This window comes from Antennarius striatus, chromosome 19 (genome assembly GCF_040054535.1).
Source record: "Antennarius striatus isolate MH-2024 chromosome 19, ASM4005453v1, whole genome shotgun sequence".
Classification (NCBI taxonomy): domain Eukaryota; kingdom Metazoa; phylum Chordata; class Actinopteri; order Lophiiformes; family Antennariidae; genus Antennarius; species Antennarius striatus.
Window position 1 is genome coordinate 2020979 of NC_090794.1, and position 16981 is coordinate 2037959.

A 16981-nucleotide genomic window follows, 5' to 3' on the forward strand; every position below is an offset into this window, starting at 1 on the left:
TCCAGACTCCTCCAAGGGGCTCGTTTGCCTCATTTTTTTCCCTTCACGTCCATAATTTACAGCGAAAAACACACAATTCTTGGTTTACATCACATCATACACAAAGAAGTACAGTATATTTAAATAACTGCACAGGTGAAGCTTGTTTAGTTTGTTTCATAAAATGTAAACAGGAGACACCCTCCGTATGTATAGGTCAGTTTTGATGATGCAAATGATGCAATTTTGACCTTTAAATTAAATTATTGTTATTATTATTATTATGTTGTGTTTGGGTCGTATTTTAGTGTTTCATCAGTTAGGGTGGATTTTATTACCCCCTTTTTTTTTTTTAAATATTTACCCTCTTCAAAAGCTGCTGGAGTTGGATGTAGAGTCTCCTAAGACAAATGAATCAATCAGTCAATATTACATTCATAGTAAATGTCATTATTCAATAAAGCACAGGGCAAACCAGTGACTTCTTTGTGACTCGGTGGCCCCTGGAGCAGCTCAGTGATAGCAGATGGGGGTAAGAGGTCAACACTGTGTAAAAACACTGTACAGATGACGTTCAGAAATAACAGGTGGTTTAACTTTCTCTCCATGTCACCCTTCATCTCCATTGTTGAGACATTAGCATATAGAGACAAGGTGCTTTTTTCTACCCTGACATGTGTTTTAGCATGGCTCTGGGTTTGTTAGCATGGTAAACAACTGATCAGAGCTGGAAAACAGGAACACGTTCAGTCGTTATCTTCATGCACGCTGGGTTCATTTCTCTATTGTCACAAGTGTTTGTTTTTCTACTTCTTGCCTTGTCAGAAGAATCTTATCTCTAACTTCTATTAAACCTGAATCCTGTTGCATCAACCTGATGAAACACCAATATGAAATCCATCAAACCAATGCAGAAACACATAATAATATTCATTCTTATGTTTTTCTGTGCTATCTTGGATTAAATACATCTTATATTTTATGTCCTGTGAACACTTGTCTTCATAAAGGTGATAAAAACAGGGATTCATCAATACAAAGTCCATCAAATACATATAGTAGTCCTGTAACTAATCCCTATTTGTTTGAGTTATCATTTTCAGACCCCCCCCCCACGTCCCTCCCCACTGCAATATTTTCTGTAATCACTGTATTTAGCACTGCTGTCATCCTTATGCAACATCCAATCGCTGTCTTCTGCCTGATTAAGTTATCTCGGGTTCAGCTCCGCAGTAATCCTGAACCAAAAGTTGTCTTCTTTAAAGGTGAAAGGTCATCATAGAGTGTGAAGCCAAACAACAAAGTTCAACATAATTTCATTTCAGTAGATTTCAGATAATCCTCAATCTGATTTTTTTTATTTCTGGGCCTTAAATACTTTAACCTGGTGGGGAGGGCAGATTCAGAACATCAGAGGACCGGGGAAACTTTGCGTTTGCCCCATGTTTCGTGCAGTTGAGGTGAAACAGTGGCTTTAATGAGACCACAGGTGTGATTAGTTGTTAGTCATTCCATGTAGCCCTATGATGAACTGGCGCCTTCTCCAGGATGTACCCCGCCTCCAACTGGGGTAGTGTTTTTCTATCCAATAGGAACAGAAGCTGCTTTTAGTTGGTGCAGCACAGACACCTCTGCAAACGTTTGAGGCTACTGTTCCAGGTCTTTCCAGGTCTTTCCAGGTCTTACCATGGATCATGTGTTCAGCCAATCAGGGCAGACTGTCTGAACCAATCACAGTATGTTTTCAAACTCAGCTTCTCTCAACACCAAAGTAAATGTTTTTCCCCTACTTCTTCTAGACACCGATGAGCTGCTGTGATATCATACGACATGGAATGCAGCCATTACTAATGTAACACGATGGGATCATATTGCTGTGAATTCAAAAATGCGTATTCTGCATTATAATCAACACAAACAACACGATGCATGTGTGTGCAGGTGATTAAAGAGCAGGTACAGCTTTAAACCTCGATCTGATACGCGCTGATAACAGCAGGTACAGGTAACCCGAGTTTCACCTGTACATCAGTGTGATTCATGTTGTTCACCTGTCGGGGGGGGGGGGGGCAAAGGTAGGAGGTTTTCATGTATTTGTGGACACCAGTGTCACCTTTGTCCTAAAAACCTTCAGGGGAGGGCTGCAGCTTATTGACTTCATGCTCAGTCGCTTGGATCGGCGTCTGTCAACATGACATCACTCGTTTCACTTCATCAGATCCCGAAAAAAACACTTCAATACCCTGAAACAAAAACTCCACACAGCCGCAGTTTCTAGAACAAATTACAACCCTTTGCTTTTTTTTAATATCGCTAAATTAGTGCACTTAATCGAGCTGCCCTTTGATCAAGCAATCAAAGTTACTGACTCAGGGTCTGTGAGACGCTTTATGACACTGATATGATAACGGGCATTATTTTATTGGGTAAACAGGATTTATTTTAGAGAGTTTTTCCTATAAAATACAAGCTTTAAAATGTAAAAAAAAAAACCCAACTCTTAATAATAAAGTGGGGGCTGAGGAGGTGATCTGACATCAGGACGGAGCCCCCTCCCATTGTGACGGGCTCATCTTGGTTTGTGAAATGTTATAACCTTTGCTCTGCCACAAGGACTGCTCAGACTTTGAAACCGGGGCGACACAACTGCACGTCGTGCTAATCTCATACCGTAAGATTTGAGAACTATAAAAGCAAGCGGGGCGAGTCTTGAGAATTAGTCTTCACGGAAAGAGGAGGACTCTCCTTACGTCCAGGCTTCCAGGAGCTTTACTGATCCCATCATGGGGGGTACCAAGCTCTGCCTTCTGCTGCTGTTAGGCACATACACACTAGCTCGTGAGTATCACTCAACTGAAAACCACAGTTAAATTATTGTCAATAGCATGGAAATCTATTTTTTGTGCTTTTTTTTTTTGCTTTTACTTGAAGAGTGTCTAAAAATAAGTGATCATTGTAGAAACTTGCATTTTAGGTTATTGATCTCCATTCGTAACCAGCTAACATCTGACACTGATCTTTTAATGGAAAATATAACTCTAAATAATGAGAAGAAATTAGAGTGAGAACACTAAAATTTCAGTCATAAAAAAATTTTTCATTTGGAGAAATCTGTTCCATAAAACACTATCAGGTCTTTAATTCTTTTTCATCATTCCAGTTGTTGCTCAAATTAGTTCAGGATTACACAAAACAGTGTTCTTGCTCATGAAGCAACTCGAACAAATTCCTGATCCTTGATTCAAATGTGCTCAGCGATGATTCAGTAAAATAAAAATGTCAACCAAACAATGACTTTCTTTCCCTACAGAGCAAGATGTGGGAAATGTCGACGAACAAGGTTGCTTATGTAAGTTGTGCTCAAATTTGACCATTGTTTTCTTTGTTCTGCACTTTATGCACAGACATCAATTGAATTTTTAAACCATTACCATTAGCGCTTTAACAGATGTGTGAAATACCTTTTAGTGGCCAAAAGATTCAAGAACTTCAGACGCTTTGTGTACGACTATCAAGCTGAATCCTTCAATGGCGTGAATACACCAACAGACAACAAAAGCGGCCCCAAGATCTCCTGCAAAGTAGGTTTCAAACATGTAAACACAACAGTCTTGTGATTTCAAAGGAAAACAGCTGTGCTCAGCCATATTGAATTTGCTGCACAGGTAGAGGTTGAAGTTCCCCAGACCTGCAGCTTCGTCCTCCGCACTACAGAATGTTCTCTGAATGAGATCTCTGGTGTGGACAGGGAAGGAACCCTAGAGTACCGTCCCGCTGATGGAGCTATGGCTTTCAAGTCCGCCATGGCCAAGTAAGTCACCTTATCAGAGCAACAACTGAGTGCTCATCTTTAATTTCTCAGCTGTAAAATATGAAACCATGATTAGAAAGGTGGATTCAATAGTCTATGATCTGTCCGTGTCAAAAGGAACACCCTGAAGTTCACAGTGGAAGGACTGACGGATGTCAAAGTCTTCCCAGAGGATGATGAGCCCATCAACATCTTGAACATCAAGAGGGGAATCATCTCTGCCCTCATCGTGCCAGTTATGGAGGAGGAGAAGCGCAAAATGATGGTAGATATCGTGTTTTATTGTTTTTACAGCAATGACTGATCAATTGAGGTCATATAGCGAGCAGAGATACCGAGCGGAGTCTGATTCTGTTTGTGACAGTCTCATGCAAAGATAAACAAGTTACACAATGAGCAGATAAGTTGGCTATCTGAGGCGCGGGTCGAAGTCCTAGATAAGTTTATCTCACTAACGACATCGCCCTCTGTCGTGATGGGGGGAATGATTCTTGCTGATCACTCGATAGTCAGATCCAGAGAGATTGCAATCGGACCAAAAAACATGTTTACCACACTTGAAGATGCTTCATCTTTGATAACCATGTCTTCGTTTCCAGGCCACCGTGCATGGAATTTGCCCCACCGACATCACCATCAACACCAGGAAGGACATCGCCACCGATGTGACCGTCAACAGGGATCTTTCAGAATGCGACTCCTTTTTTGCTCACGAGCAGACCACCAGTCCCCTGGCCCTCATCACTGGCATGGTGAGGGGATTAAGAATCTGTTGCCATAATGACCGCCAACCAACACATTATCTACAGGGAGCAAAAATTTGATTTGTCTCTTCCAACAGAACCTCCCTCTGTCCACGATGATTAGCAGCACCCAGACCTGCAACTACAAGTTTGACAACCAGAAGAAGCACATGACCAGTGGAGTCTGCATAGAGAAACACGTCTTCCAGCCCCTCAGCCAAAAGTGAGTTCTAAAGCAATCTTAATTGTCTTCACCAATCCGATTAGAGATTTAAATATAACTTACCTCCACCTCCAGGAATGAATATGGAATTGCCACAATGGTGAAGCAGACTGTGACTCTGAGGGACACCGCCAAGATCAACGACAGAGTCTTTGACCGCAGTTAGTACTTTTATAATAACTTCTAAAACTTCAAATGTGTTCAGTATGTCACATGTCAGCTTTTCCTCACCTCCTGTGCTGAAATCTACGCAGATGAGGACAACCTCAAGTTCTTGCCCATGGAGGTTGCTGATGACAAGTCCCCTGTGCAGACCCAGGACGCTGCCCTGAACATTTTGAAGGAGATGAACAACCTGGAGCAGTCCATAGACAAGGAGCGGCGCCCTGCCCTCTTCCACAAGCTGGTGTCCGAGCTGCGTGGCCTGAAAGCCGACGTCTTGGGATCGGCCTTGACTGACATGATGGTCGAGTCGACCCCTCTGACATGGCAGGCTCTATTTCAGTGCGGCACCCCAGAGTGCACCAGTGCCATGCTGACGTACCTCAGGACCTTCGATAGATCAGCCATGGAGGTAGATGCAACGGTCTATGCATTGGGAATGCTGCCTAACCCCTCCCGCCTCATGGTCAAAGACATGCTGGCTATGGCTCAGTTCAAGCAGAGCAAGCCCATCATGTATGCTCTGAGCAACGTAGCTAGGAAGTGAGTAAAGGACTATTTCATGTTTTATAATTTGACAAACGTAGCAATGATTGTTGTTGTCTTTAAGACACTAATGTCAAACTTTGTCTCTAGGCTGTACCAGGCTGAAGGCGTCACCCCAGAGATTATGGCTGTCTATGACTTCATTTCTACCCTCCTGGGTGCAGACTGTGCTGGCGAGAAAGAGCTCACCTTCCTGACCTTGAGGGTAGGTAACCAGCAGTGCAAGTAGACCGTTTACAAAACTGGAAGTTTCTCAGGGAGCTCATACCTCTGCCCAGCGCTGTCACTAAAATAGCAGCAACTGGAAAATCTTTCACACAGGCAAAATTTGCAAGAGTGAATCAACTATTCCTTGAGCCGAGATCCATCCTCTTATTTTTCTATTGCAGGTTATTGGCAATATGGGAAAAGCAATGGAGGCTGCTGACCCTACTATAAAGACCACCCTGCTGAAATGCATGAGACAGCCTGTAACCACACTGTCTGTGCAGCTGGCTGCCATCCAGGCTTTCAGGCGCATGAGTGTGACAGATGAGGTGACCAACAAACGACTATACGGACAAGCAACGTCTTTGTTTCCTTGTTCTTTAGTGAGGAGTTTCCCAAACAGAGTGACAACAAGCTAATTTTTTTTTAAACATCCAGGTCCGCTCCAACCTTCAGAGGGTCTGCCAGTATTCCAAGGGCGCAGTCCAGAAGCGCCTGGCAGCTTATCTATTGCTGATGAAGGATCCCCAGGACAGTGACATCGAGATGGTGAAGAAGATCTATAAGCAGGAGCAGAACGTCCAGGTCAAGTCCTTCGTGACCTCCCACATCTTCAACATCGTTTCCTCCCCTGACGAAGATAGCCAGAAGTAAGACCAGACCAACTGACACATTTATCCTTCTTTTCATTAAAATACTGCCAAAATTCAACAATTAAACTGCTTGCAATCACCTAATTCTTCTCCGTAATCGCCCCAGGCTTGCTAGGAGGCTAGTGGATTCCATTGGCATTGACGCACTCATGTACAACTTTGATGCCACTAAGTCTCGCAGCTACAAGTTGGACATGTCACAAGGGAACTCAGTGCTTGACGTTCACGGCAACGTTATCTTTGATCCCAGCAGCCAGCTGCCAAGGGAGGTCATGCTGGAAAGCACCCTAAAAATTTTTGGTTTCAGTATGGATATTTGGGAGGTATGTAATACAGTAGTTCCATGTACTTTACTGTTCATTCAAATTCACGAGTTGATATCATTGTTCTGACTTCTTTATAAACCTATCCATCCAAAGTTAAATAATAATTTTAGAGGAGTTATTGGAATCTGTTTTATTTTTTCCGATAGTTTGGAATGCAAGGAAAGGGCTTTGAGCCAACCGTTGAGGCTCTGTTCGGAAAGAACGGATTCTTCCCTGACACACTGTCCAAAACTCTTTACTGGACTGTGGACAAGATCCCACAGCTGGATAACTGGGTTACCCCTTCTCAATCAGAAGGAAGAAAGGTATATCCACATGTCACTGCTATTACCCTTAATATGCTTTGTCTGAATAATCATATCATTTCCACATACACTAAAATAAACTTGACATCTTTTCCTGTCAGATTCCCGAAAATCTTGGGAAAGAAATTCTTCGTAACTTCAACAAACTGATGAAAGATCTACAGAGTCAGGAGTTCCCAGAGGCCATGGCCTACCTGAGGATCAAGGGAGAGGAACTGGGCTATATGAAAGGCAGTGAAGTGAAGTCTGTTCTCGAGAATGTAATGATGTTTGCAGAAAAATTCTCAATGCTCATTCCCAGACAGGTACCTTTCTGTGCTCCTGTTATCCATTTATTGTTTCACGCAACTTACATGTCATTTACTTGACTGCAGAGTTTTAAAAATTGTTCTTTTTTGGTTCCAGGTTATGGCTAAGCTGATGTCTGGCACTGACAATGACATCTTTGCCCATTACATCTTCATGGACAACAAATTTGTCATGCCAACAGCATCTGGATTGCCCCTGACATTTGCTCTGTCAGGTACCTTTACTCCTGGTGCAAGGGGTGGTTTTAAAATCTCCCCCAAAACGGTATGTTTTCTATTTTCCAATCGCAACTCAGTTATAATTGTTCATAAAATTTCACCTGGTTTTTTTTTTGACTCTTGCTATTTTATGGAAAAACCTAATTAAGTGTCCTTGAGAGCATTGAGAAAACCCATAATAATAATCAAGTTGTAGTAGTTCTTATTGTTGTAGATCGTCACTGTGTGGTTGAGTACGACTGATTTATATCATCCATATTTCGTTCACAGAAGGAACTCATGTTCATGCCCTCTCTTGGAGTTGAGTTTCTGACTCAGATGGGAGTCCACCTCCCTGAGTTTGTCTCTTCCACTGTAGAGATGCACACCAACATGTACCACGACAGCATCCTCAACGCCAAGATCACCATGGAACAGAACCAGCTCAAGCTTTCCATCCCCAACCCACAAACCCTTGCTAAGTTTGCCATCAGGTACAATAAGACAAAATATTCATGTAATATATTTTAATTGGTTTGATTATGTTGCAAAAATATAGTAGAAGAGTGCTCAATCAATAGAGGAAAATTTTCCTGCAGAGGCAGAAACATATCCTTCATTTAATGGGATTTTGATTTTGGCATGTTTAAAAAAATATAGAGGCGAGAACTAATTCTGTTGATTTCTGTTTGAAATAGCAACAAAGTGCAGATTATGGCCGCGGGTCATGAAGTAAGGAGCGCACTCCTGCATCACGACAGGAAATGCTCCCCTGTCTACTCTACAATCAATTTCTGCTCTGACAGAACTTATGGCAAAATGGGAGATGATTCATTCTTCCCCATGACTGGAAAGGGGAGGTAAGTTGTTTTATCTGTAATTGTTGTGTCTAATTGCAAAACACATTGTACAATATCAATAGTTCTGATCATTGATCTTTTCACCCAAGGTACTTTGTGCAAATCCAGCCACCATCACACATCTCTGAATATACAGCTACCATCTCCTACAACCTCCTCAGCGAAGGAAAGGATGGTCGTCAGAAGGTTGATTCCTTGAAGCTGGCCCTGAGAACAGAGAGTACGAACGTCTTCTTCAGAACAAAAAAAGATACACCATAACCTTGTTACGTTGATAACCAAACTACTTGTCTTCGTTGTTGGATTTAGGTGCTCAGCCCTCGGAGGCTACAGTCACCATGAAATACAACAGGAACAGGAATATTTTCACTACCCAAATCCAGATACCTGATTTTAATGTTGAGTCTGGCATTAAGATTGGCATGACCGACAGCAGCACCAAAGGAAAAGCCATTACTCTTGAGTTGTCTGACAACAATGTACCTCAACTCTCTCTCATCGGCCGTGCCAAGTGAGTCAACACTGTCTTTAATCACACTTATAAAAAGTAGTATATTTGACCTAAAGCTATTTATTTAACTGACTTCTAAATTTCTGGTACGCAAGCATTTATAAATAATGTTTTATCATTCACAGGGTTCAGGGAATGTCTGATGGCATGCTGCAGCTGCAGATGTTAGTCCCCTCATTGGAATCTGACGCTGCTATCACCGCAACCATGACCAAAGACGACGGACTCACAATGGAACTCAAGAGCGATGTCAAGTTCAGAGAGACCTTCTCTAATAAGGCAGTCACAATCAAATATAGTAAGTGTTGTTTAACCAAATGGTGCTCATGTATTTCGGTAATTGATGAATTCAAACATTTGTAGTAACAGTCCTGATGTAAATCACGTCTTCCTTTGTGCATCAGATGAGAAAGAGGCTGAGGTTCAACTGGTATCCAAGACAAACGTTGACACTCGTATCCTGGAGCCATACTTTGCCCTCGTCCGCTTCTACGTCATGCACTTCACAGAGTTGGCCATGGACCAGCAGGTTGTCAACACTGACATGAAACTGCGTCATATCTTCAACAAGGCAGTTGAGGTGAAATGGATTTGCTCATTGCAGCTGTTTTTGCAGATTCTGACTTCTGGATTTGCAGACTAAAACTGGAGAAATGTGTTGTTGTTTTTTATCACCAGGCCAGCAATATCTGGATAGAAAAGATATCAAATGATGTTCCGTACGTTGACAGACTGAGATACATGATGAATGATGTGGAAATGCCTGAAAACTTATTCATGAACTTGTAAGTACTTTAAAAAAAAGAGAACAGTTTGTCACCAGTTGAGTGTGAATTGTACATGTCAATTAAAAACACATCTCGCTGTCACCCTTCCACCAGTGAAAGCTCAATCAAGTACCATTTCAACAAGAACCAAATGACCTTCACTGTTCCTCTGCCTTATGGAGGCAAATCATCTGAGGAACTAAGAATACCTCGAATGATCACTTCCCCAGAGATCTCCATGCCTCAACTGGGCATGGAGTTCACCTCAAATGAGATTGAAATCCCTACCTTTACCGTTCCTCGTGAGTATGATGTCACCCTGCCTCTGATGGGAAGGATGGAAGCGTCTGCCAAGGTCAACAGCAACTATTATAACTGGGAAGCAACAGTATCCGCTGGTAACAACACTGAGGATGCTCCAAGCTATATGGCTAAGTTCAACATGCTAGCTGACAGTCCAATCAAGCTTCTCTGCTTCTCCACTATTGGTAATTAAATCTTAATGGTTTTTATCAATCAGATTAATAATACGATTGTTGAGTTGACATTTTTTGCTCTTATTAATGTTGCTCTGCGTTGTCTGTTACTTAGGCACAATGGAAGTCGCTGACACAGAAGAGGAGTTGATGACATTGACCGTTGACGGTTCCCTGAACCACATGCTCATGAAGACAAATTTCAATTATATGGAAACTTTGGCATTCACCGATGATGTGAAGTCGACAGCAAAGTACAATCTGTATGCCTTTACCCCCATGGGTTTGGAGACTTCTCTGACTGCCACTGCCCAGCTTGTTCTAGATTCAAACACGCTCTCTGGAGATCTTAATGCAGATGGAAGTTTGACTGTTGGATCCATGACTGGTACCACCACATATCTCCACACTTACTCTTTTGAGCCACTGAAGAGAGAAGCAAGATTGGAAAGCACACTGAGGGTAAACTCAGAAATCTTGAAGTTTGGAAGCAAGACCAAGGCATCATATGCCAATGAGGAGCTTTTGATTGACTCAAACACCAACATGAACATGGAACCCATCAAGCATACCACCAAAATGGCCCTGAATTACAATGGTCGCAAACTGACCATGCATTCTGAATCGGTGACCAAGGCTGATGAGAGCATGCTCCGTAGCATGATGGACTTCTCTTCCACTGGTGGACAGGCTAACCTCAGGATAGAGCATCAAGCTGATGACACAGTGAACCGTGGTTCCTCTGTGTTCGTTGCTTCCATGAACCCTACCAGCTTGGAGATCAATACAGATGCCTCCTTGAACATCTTCTCAAGCATTGCTTCCAACAAGGCCACCTTGTCCCTCAATGTGAATGGCCTCACCACCAGCTGTACAACCACTGCTCAGCACAGCCAAATGACCTTAGAGAACATTTTTCATGGTGGCGTTGATACCTCTGGTGCAACCATGTCTCTCACTACTAAGGGAGCCATTGAAGAGAACAAAGCTGAGCTCACTGTTGATGGCAAACTTGCAACCACAGAAGTGTATCTCAACGGCATCTTAAAGGGCAACCTTTTTGACATGAACACCCGAAACAGAGTGAACCTCAGGCTAAATGAAGATGGCTTGGTCTTCTCCAATGGCATTGTTGGATCTCTCAATGAGATGAGGACCGAAAACACTAACTCACTGTCTCTTACACTGAAGTCTTTTATCCTCCACTCCAAGACCGACAATGTCCTTAACGAGAAGAACTCCTACATGCATGATGTCACTGTTACCGTGAAGGATTTTACTGCCTCAGTCATTGTAAAAAATGGCCTAAAAATCATGGAAGTTAACTTTGTGAATGATGCCCAATTCAAATTGCAGCCTTACAACATGGAGCTGACTGGAACCACAATGGGAAGTTGTTCAAAGGAAGAGCTGAAGCACACCTATGAAGTCAAATTTGTCAACATGGTTCTGTCTGCAAAATGCAATACCAACGGTATCCTCCTGGGAACTCAGATGACACATGCAACTGATATGGAGGTTGATGGCTTGAACATTAAGTTTAACAACATGGCTAATTTCAACTCAGCGGATCTTCATCTGGACAGCAAAGTAAAGATTGTTGCTGCTCCTTTTACTCTGGACGTCGATGCTCTTTTCAAGTCAGATGGTACACTGTATCTGTACGGACAACAGACTGGTGATGTATACAGCAAATTTCTCCTGAAAGCAGAACCCTTGATGATCACAAACTCATTTGAGTGCAGAGCCTCAACCACCCATGAGCTGGAAGACGGTTCTCTCAAGACCAATATGGACAGCAAGTTCAACAGCCTGCTGAGCCTCCAGGAGCAAAGCATTATGCTGAAGATGTCATCCAAGGTAGATGAGCATACTTTTGATCAAGATATGAGTGCCTATAACAATGAAGATAGAATTGGTATTGAGATGAGAACAGCTGCCTCAACCTCACTCTTCAGTGATGAAAGCGAAGATTATGAAATCTCTGGATTTGTGAAATATGACAAGAACAGTGACAGCTACCACATCGAGGTCCCATTCATTGAGTATCTGCCTGAAGTTATTGAAAATGTGAAAATTACAATGATGAGGTTGATGGACAGTACCATTGAGACACTGAATGACATTGACATGAAGTATGAGATCAGTGGCACATTCAAGAACAAAGTATCAGAACTGAAGGAAGTCATTGACAACTTTGACTTCAACAACTTTGTCCTAGACCTGAAAGACTATATGAGATCAGTGGAAGAGTTTGTTTTCAAGCTGGCAGCCAAGTTCCCAACTGAAGAAGTCATTGACATGTTGAGATCAGTGATAGATGCTATTATGACTTGGATCAAAGAGTATGGCATTGCTCAAAAGTACAATGCAATTTATGACAAATTAGAGGATTTCCTCTCCAGCTATGAAGTTGAGAACATGATTGGGGCCATCATGGATGAAATTGTTAAACTTATGAAGCAGTTCCGTGTGAGGGAAAGGATTCAATCTATAGTTGCCGGTCTCAGATCAATTGACATCCAGCCTCTGATCAAAAAAGTGATGGCCCCCATTGAGGAGGTTGTTAATGAACTGTACTCTTTTGATTATGAACAACTGGTTGAAGGCATGAGCAATTATTTCATGAGAATTTTGCAGAAAATCCGATCTTTTGATTATGACACATTCACTATGGAGTTGAAAGAAAAAGTGGCAGATATGAACAAGATTCCCTGTTTTGGAAAACTCTACGGAGAGTTCAAAATTACATCGCCTCATTACAAGCTCACTACCACCGCTGACATGGAGAACACAACAACTTCAAGGGACACACCAGAGCTCACGATGAACTTTAAGTCACAGGCTGTATCTACTTTGAAAGTCCTTGAGTTCACCGTGGATAGCAGTGCCCATTTGGAAACACCTGAGATGAGAATTATATCCCTCTCTGAGAACATTAAAATTGATCATTCATGTTTCACACTTAACCACAAAGGAACAATGTCTCTGGACTCGGATCTGTTAGCTCAAGGTTCTGGTGAAACTACCGCTACTGCCAAAACTGAGAGTTACATTGCAGATCTGGTCAATAATGTATCATTTCGCATGGATTCAGGACTTTCTGCCAATGTCGATGCCACAAACACATTGAAACAGAATGTCAATATACCAACTCTTGATATTTTCAGTGAAACAACAATGAATCAAAAGGCTGTTTTCCTTCTTGAAGACGGTACTGCCCATCTGACCATTAATAATCTGGCCAATGGAAAATATGCAGTTCAGGATTCCTCAGATGAGGAAAGCTATCAGAGTGACTTTGACATGGTAATGGATCTGCACACAACTAAAGTGACTTTCAACAGTAAAACAGACAGCACCAACCTCAAAATGAAAGAACATGTTGTTGTGGACATTTGCATTTTCCGCCATATTATTGTAGATGCCAAGGTTGAGACAGACGCAGCGATGATGAAGAACAGTGTTGCAGAGCTGAAGTTCCAAGCTAAGACTGAAGAATTGAAAATTGATTTCTCTGCCTCTCACAAGGCAGATTTTGTTGGACCTGTTGAGGGACCTGTCTTAAACTATGTAGCTACTTCAGTCAAACCTGGTGATTTCGTGTTTGACACCAAGAACAAGGCAAATGTCAAGGTTGCCCTTCCATTCACCCTGTATGGAAAAATTGATCTACAGAATGACATCTTGGTCACCCTGAACTCTGAGGTGCAGCAAGCTGTCTTCACAGGTTTGGCAAGATACAACCAGTTTAAGTATTCCCATTTAATCACCGTGGACAATAATGATAGAGAAATAATCTTAGCTACCCAAATTAATGGAGAGGCAAATCTGGATGTCCTGATGGACCGTGTCACTATTCCTGAAATGACTATGCCATTTTTCGGTACAAAGACGCGAAGAATCGATGACATTTCATTGTGGGAAGACACTGGCTTGAGCGAACTCCTGATCACAACTCAGCAGACACTTGACATGAACTACAAGTTGAAATACATGAAGAACCCAAAAATGATCACCATTGACATTGATATGGAACCACTTATTAATGCTATTAATACCAACTTCAAGACTATGCACAAGAATATGCTCATCAGAAAGGATGAGGCTGTTTCCATGATGACCAACTCTTTTGATACAGCAAAGGCAGAATTTTACAAAAATAACAAGATGCCCAAAACAGTCACGGTCCCTGCCTACAAAGTCCCAGTGTTGAATATAGAGATGTCTACGTTCACTATTCCCCTGCCTGATTTCGGTGCCATCGAACTGCCTTACATTTATGTCCCCGCTGCCCTTCACAAGCTCACCCTTCCAAAGATCACTCTGCCCAAAATTAGAACCATCATGATCCCAGTAATGGGTGATCTGACTAGTGAGCTCACAATGAAAACAGCAATGCTCACATTCAAAACTGACACCAGCATCCTCAACCAGGACAACTTCGTCATCAAATTTGATGCCTCTACAACCTCTGAACGCAAGTTTCTCAATGGAAAGATTGAGGGAAACATCAACTTGGACACAGAGGACGGTTTTGAAATGACATCTCTTCTGTCTGTAAAACATGCCTTGTTCGAGGGAAAACACGACGGCACCATCACTGCAGGTGATAAAAATGTTGCTGTCTCTATCACCAACTCAGCACAGCATAGGATATACAGAAGGAGTACGGAGGTAGTCCAACAAATCAAAGGAAATCCAGAGGACGGGCTCCTCGTGTCGTTGTACTCTCCATCTACAGGATTCCTTGGATTTGAGATGCAGACTAAGCATCCAGCACAAGTGAAAGGAAGACTCTATGGTCGCTTTGTGGTAAGAGAACTTTTGCTCACTCTTCTTTGATAGCAATTTTAATATAAATTATGTATTTATAGTTTACTAAAATGTATTTCTGTCATTTTTACCCTTTCCCAGTCTGAGCCAAATACTGATGTTGACATCTTAGCTGTAAAGATGTCTGTGAAGAACTCTGAGAAGCTCAACATTCAGACAACCTGGAACATGGAGATTATTAATGAAGCTATGCTGCAAACAAAGAAAGTAGCACCCAAAGTTGCAGAATATGCCTTTATTCCTGTTATTGTAACATTTGATGTAATTCATAGAAATGCTAGATACATTGAGAATTCTGTTATGTGGGCTAGAAACCAGGGTGAAGTGATGTTAGCTTCAACTTTTGACCATGCCGCAGCAGTACAACCTTCCGAGTTGGTGAAAACTCTCACAGATTCCTCCATTGCAATCTTAAAAGAATACCAAAAGACGGTTGAGATTGTTTTTGATGCCGTTGTTACTTTCCTGAGAGAGACCAAGTTCCAGATCCCTGGTTACGAACGTAAACTGTCTGGGCTTGAGGTCTACCAGAAGTTCAGTGCCTTCGTTGCCGACTTTTCTGAGGAGGTTATTCAAAAGATTCCAATGTACTTTTCCTCCATGTTTTCAGAAGTCATTGATTATTTCAGTTCCTTGGAATTCGTCCTCCCTGGCTCTGATTACATCCTAAGCGGAAGAGAAATTCTTGATGACTTGTTTGACACTTTGAAGGAAATTCAGCACAAAGTGATTGCAAATGTGAGAAAACTGGGTGACATCCAGCTGGAAGATATCCTTGACAAGCTCTCAGAATTCACACAGTATATTGTAGAGAAGAATGAGATTTTCCTTCAAACCCTAAGATCTGCGAATCTAGAGAGATTGAATACCTTTACGAATGAACTTTACAATGATATCGTCAACTCCCCCTTCGTGGAGGATGTCATGAAACAGGTTGACGAGATCTCAAGAATTATTAGAAAATATGTGAGAGATCTGTCAAGGAAACTTGATTACATGGTACCTCGACCTAGCCAGCTTGAAAAAGAAATCCAGTCCAGGTTTGACTTCATGGTGAAAAGTCTAAATACTTTCCAAAACGATGTCATGACAACACTTAAAAACCAAACCAAACAATTTGAACCATATCTGAAAGTAGAAGACAGACAGGTGGAAGTGGAGATCCCTTTACCTTTTGTAGCAAGATTTAACTAATTGATCATGTCTGCCAGTGTTTATGTTGACTGTTTGTTGTGTTGTTACCATTTAAGGCAACAGAAGGAGTGTTCTACCAAAAAATATAAAGTTGCATGCTAACAAGTGTTCTTTATATCCATAATGCAGGTCTTTCTACTCTGTTTTTCAAATTATTAATCTAGTTTACTTCACAGTGGACTCTGGCTTTTTTCATCATACTGTACTCACTTTGTCATACTATTTAAAAATGTCTCACTCAATAAAGACAGTTTGTAATGCACATATATCTCATTCTTTATCATCTGACAACTAGGTGCCTTTGCAGGTTAATGGTTGTTAATGGTTGAATTTTAGATATTAGGATATATACATATTTACACAGCATTTCATGAGTGATTCTTTACAAAATTCTGTATTAATATGTATAAATTGACATTTACTTGGCCTGAAGCAATTTGTCACAGTACTCCTCCTTAAAAAACAAATAGATTTTACATTATAATAAATTATACTACTGTATTATTATTATTATTATTGAAGCATTTATGTGTCAAGAGTAATTTTAAATTATAGCTTCCCAAAGATTAACTTAAGCATTTCTAACATTAAATAAGGTGAACATTTATTTTGGACATATAATAATTAGCTAAGGATCCACTAAATGTATTAGTCTTGATTAAATACATTGGAAGCCAATCAAATAAAAAACACAAATAAATAAAACAACATTGAAACACTCATATGCAAGAACAATTTGCTATTTCACTATGTGCAACAAGAATTAAGCAACTAATTTGTAATACTTTATTCGTAGTTTTAAACTATCCCTGACATTTTCCTTTTTCTGTGCACCTTGAATGGAGGTAATTTTTGTAGTTAAAGCTAAATGTTTCC

General features: G+C 41.3%; 1 protein-coding gene across 1 annotated transcript; it reads left to right on the forward strand.

Annotated features, from left to right (window-relative positions):
- The first annotated feature begins 2762 nt into the window (after positions 1-2762).
- On the forward strand, positions 2763-16367 carry LOC137613816 (apolipoprotein B-100-like). The gene is made up of 25 exons (XM_068343268.1): positions 2763-2817; positions 3448-3560; positions 3645-3790; positions 3908-4055; positions 4390-4542; positions 4632-4756; positions 4832-4917; positions 5011-5461; positions 5555-5669; positions 5854-6000; positions 6110-6321; positions 6431-6647; positions 6797-6955; positions 7057-7260; positions 7361-7528; positions 7753-7955; positions 8160-8321; positions 8411-8541; positions 8631-8832; positions 8958-9130; positions 9237-9412; positions 9511-9617; positions 9714-10087; positions 10191-14890; positions 14993-16367. The coding sequence occupies exons 1-25, from the start codon at positions 2763-2765 to the stop codon at positions 16103-16105; spliced, it is 9840 nt and encodes a 3279-aa protein (XP_068199369.1). The 3' UTR covers positions 16106-16367.
- The last annotated feature ends 614 nt before the right edge of the window (positions 16368-16981 follow it).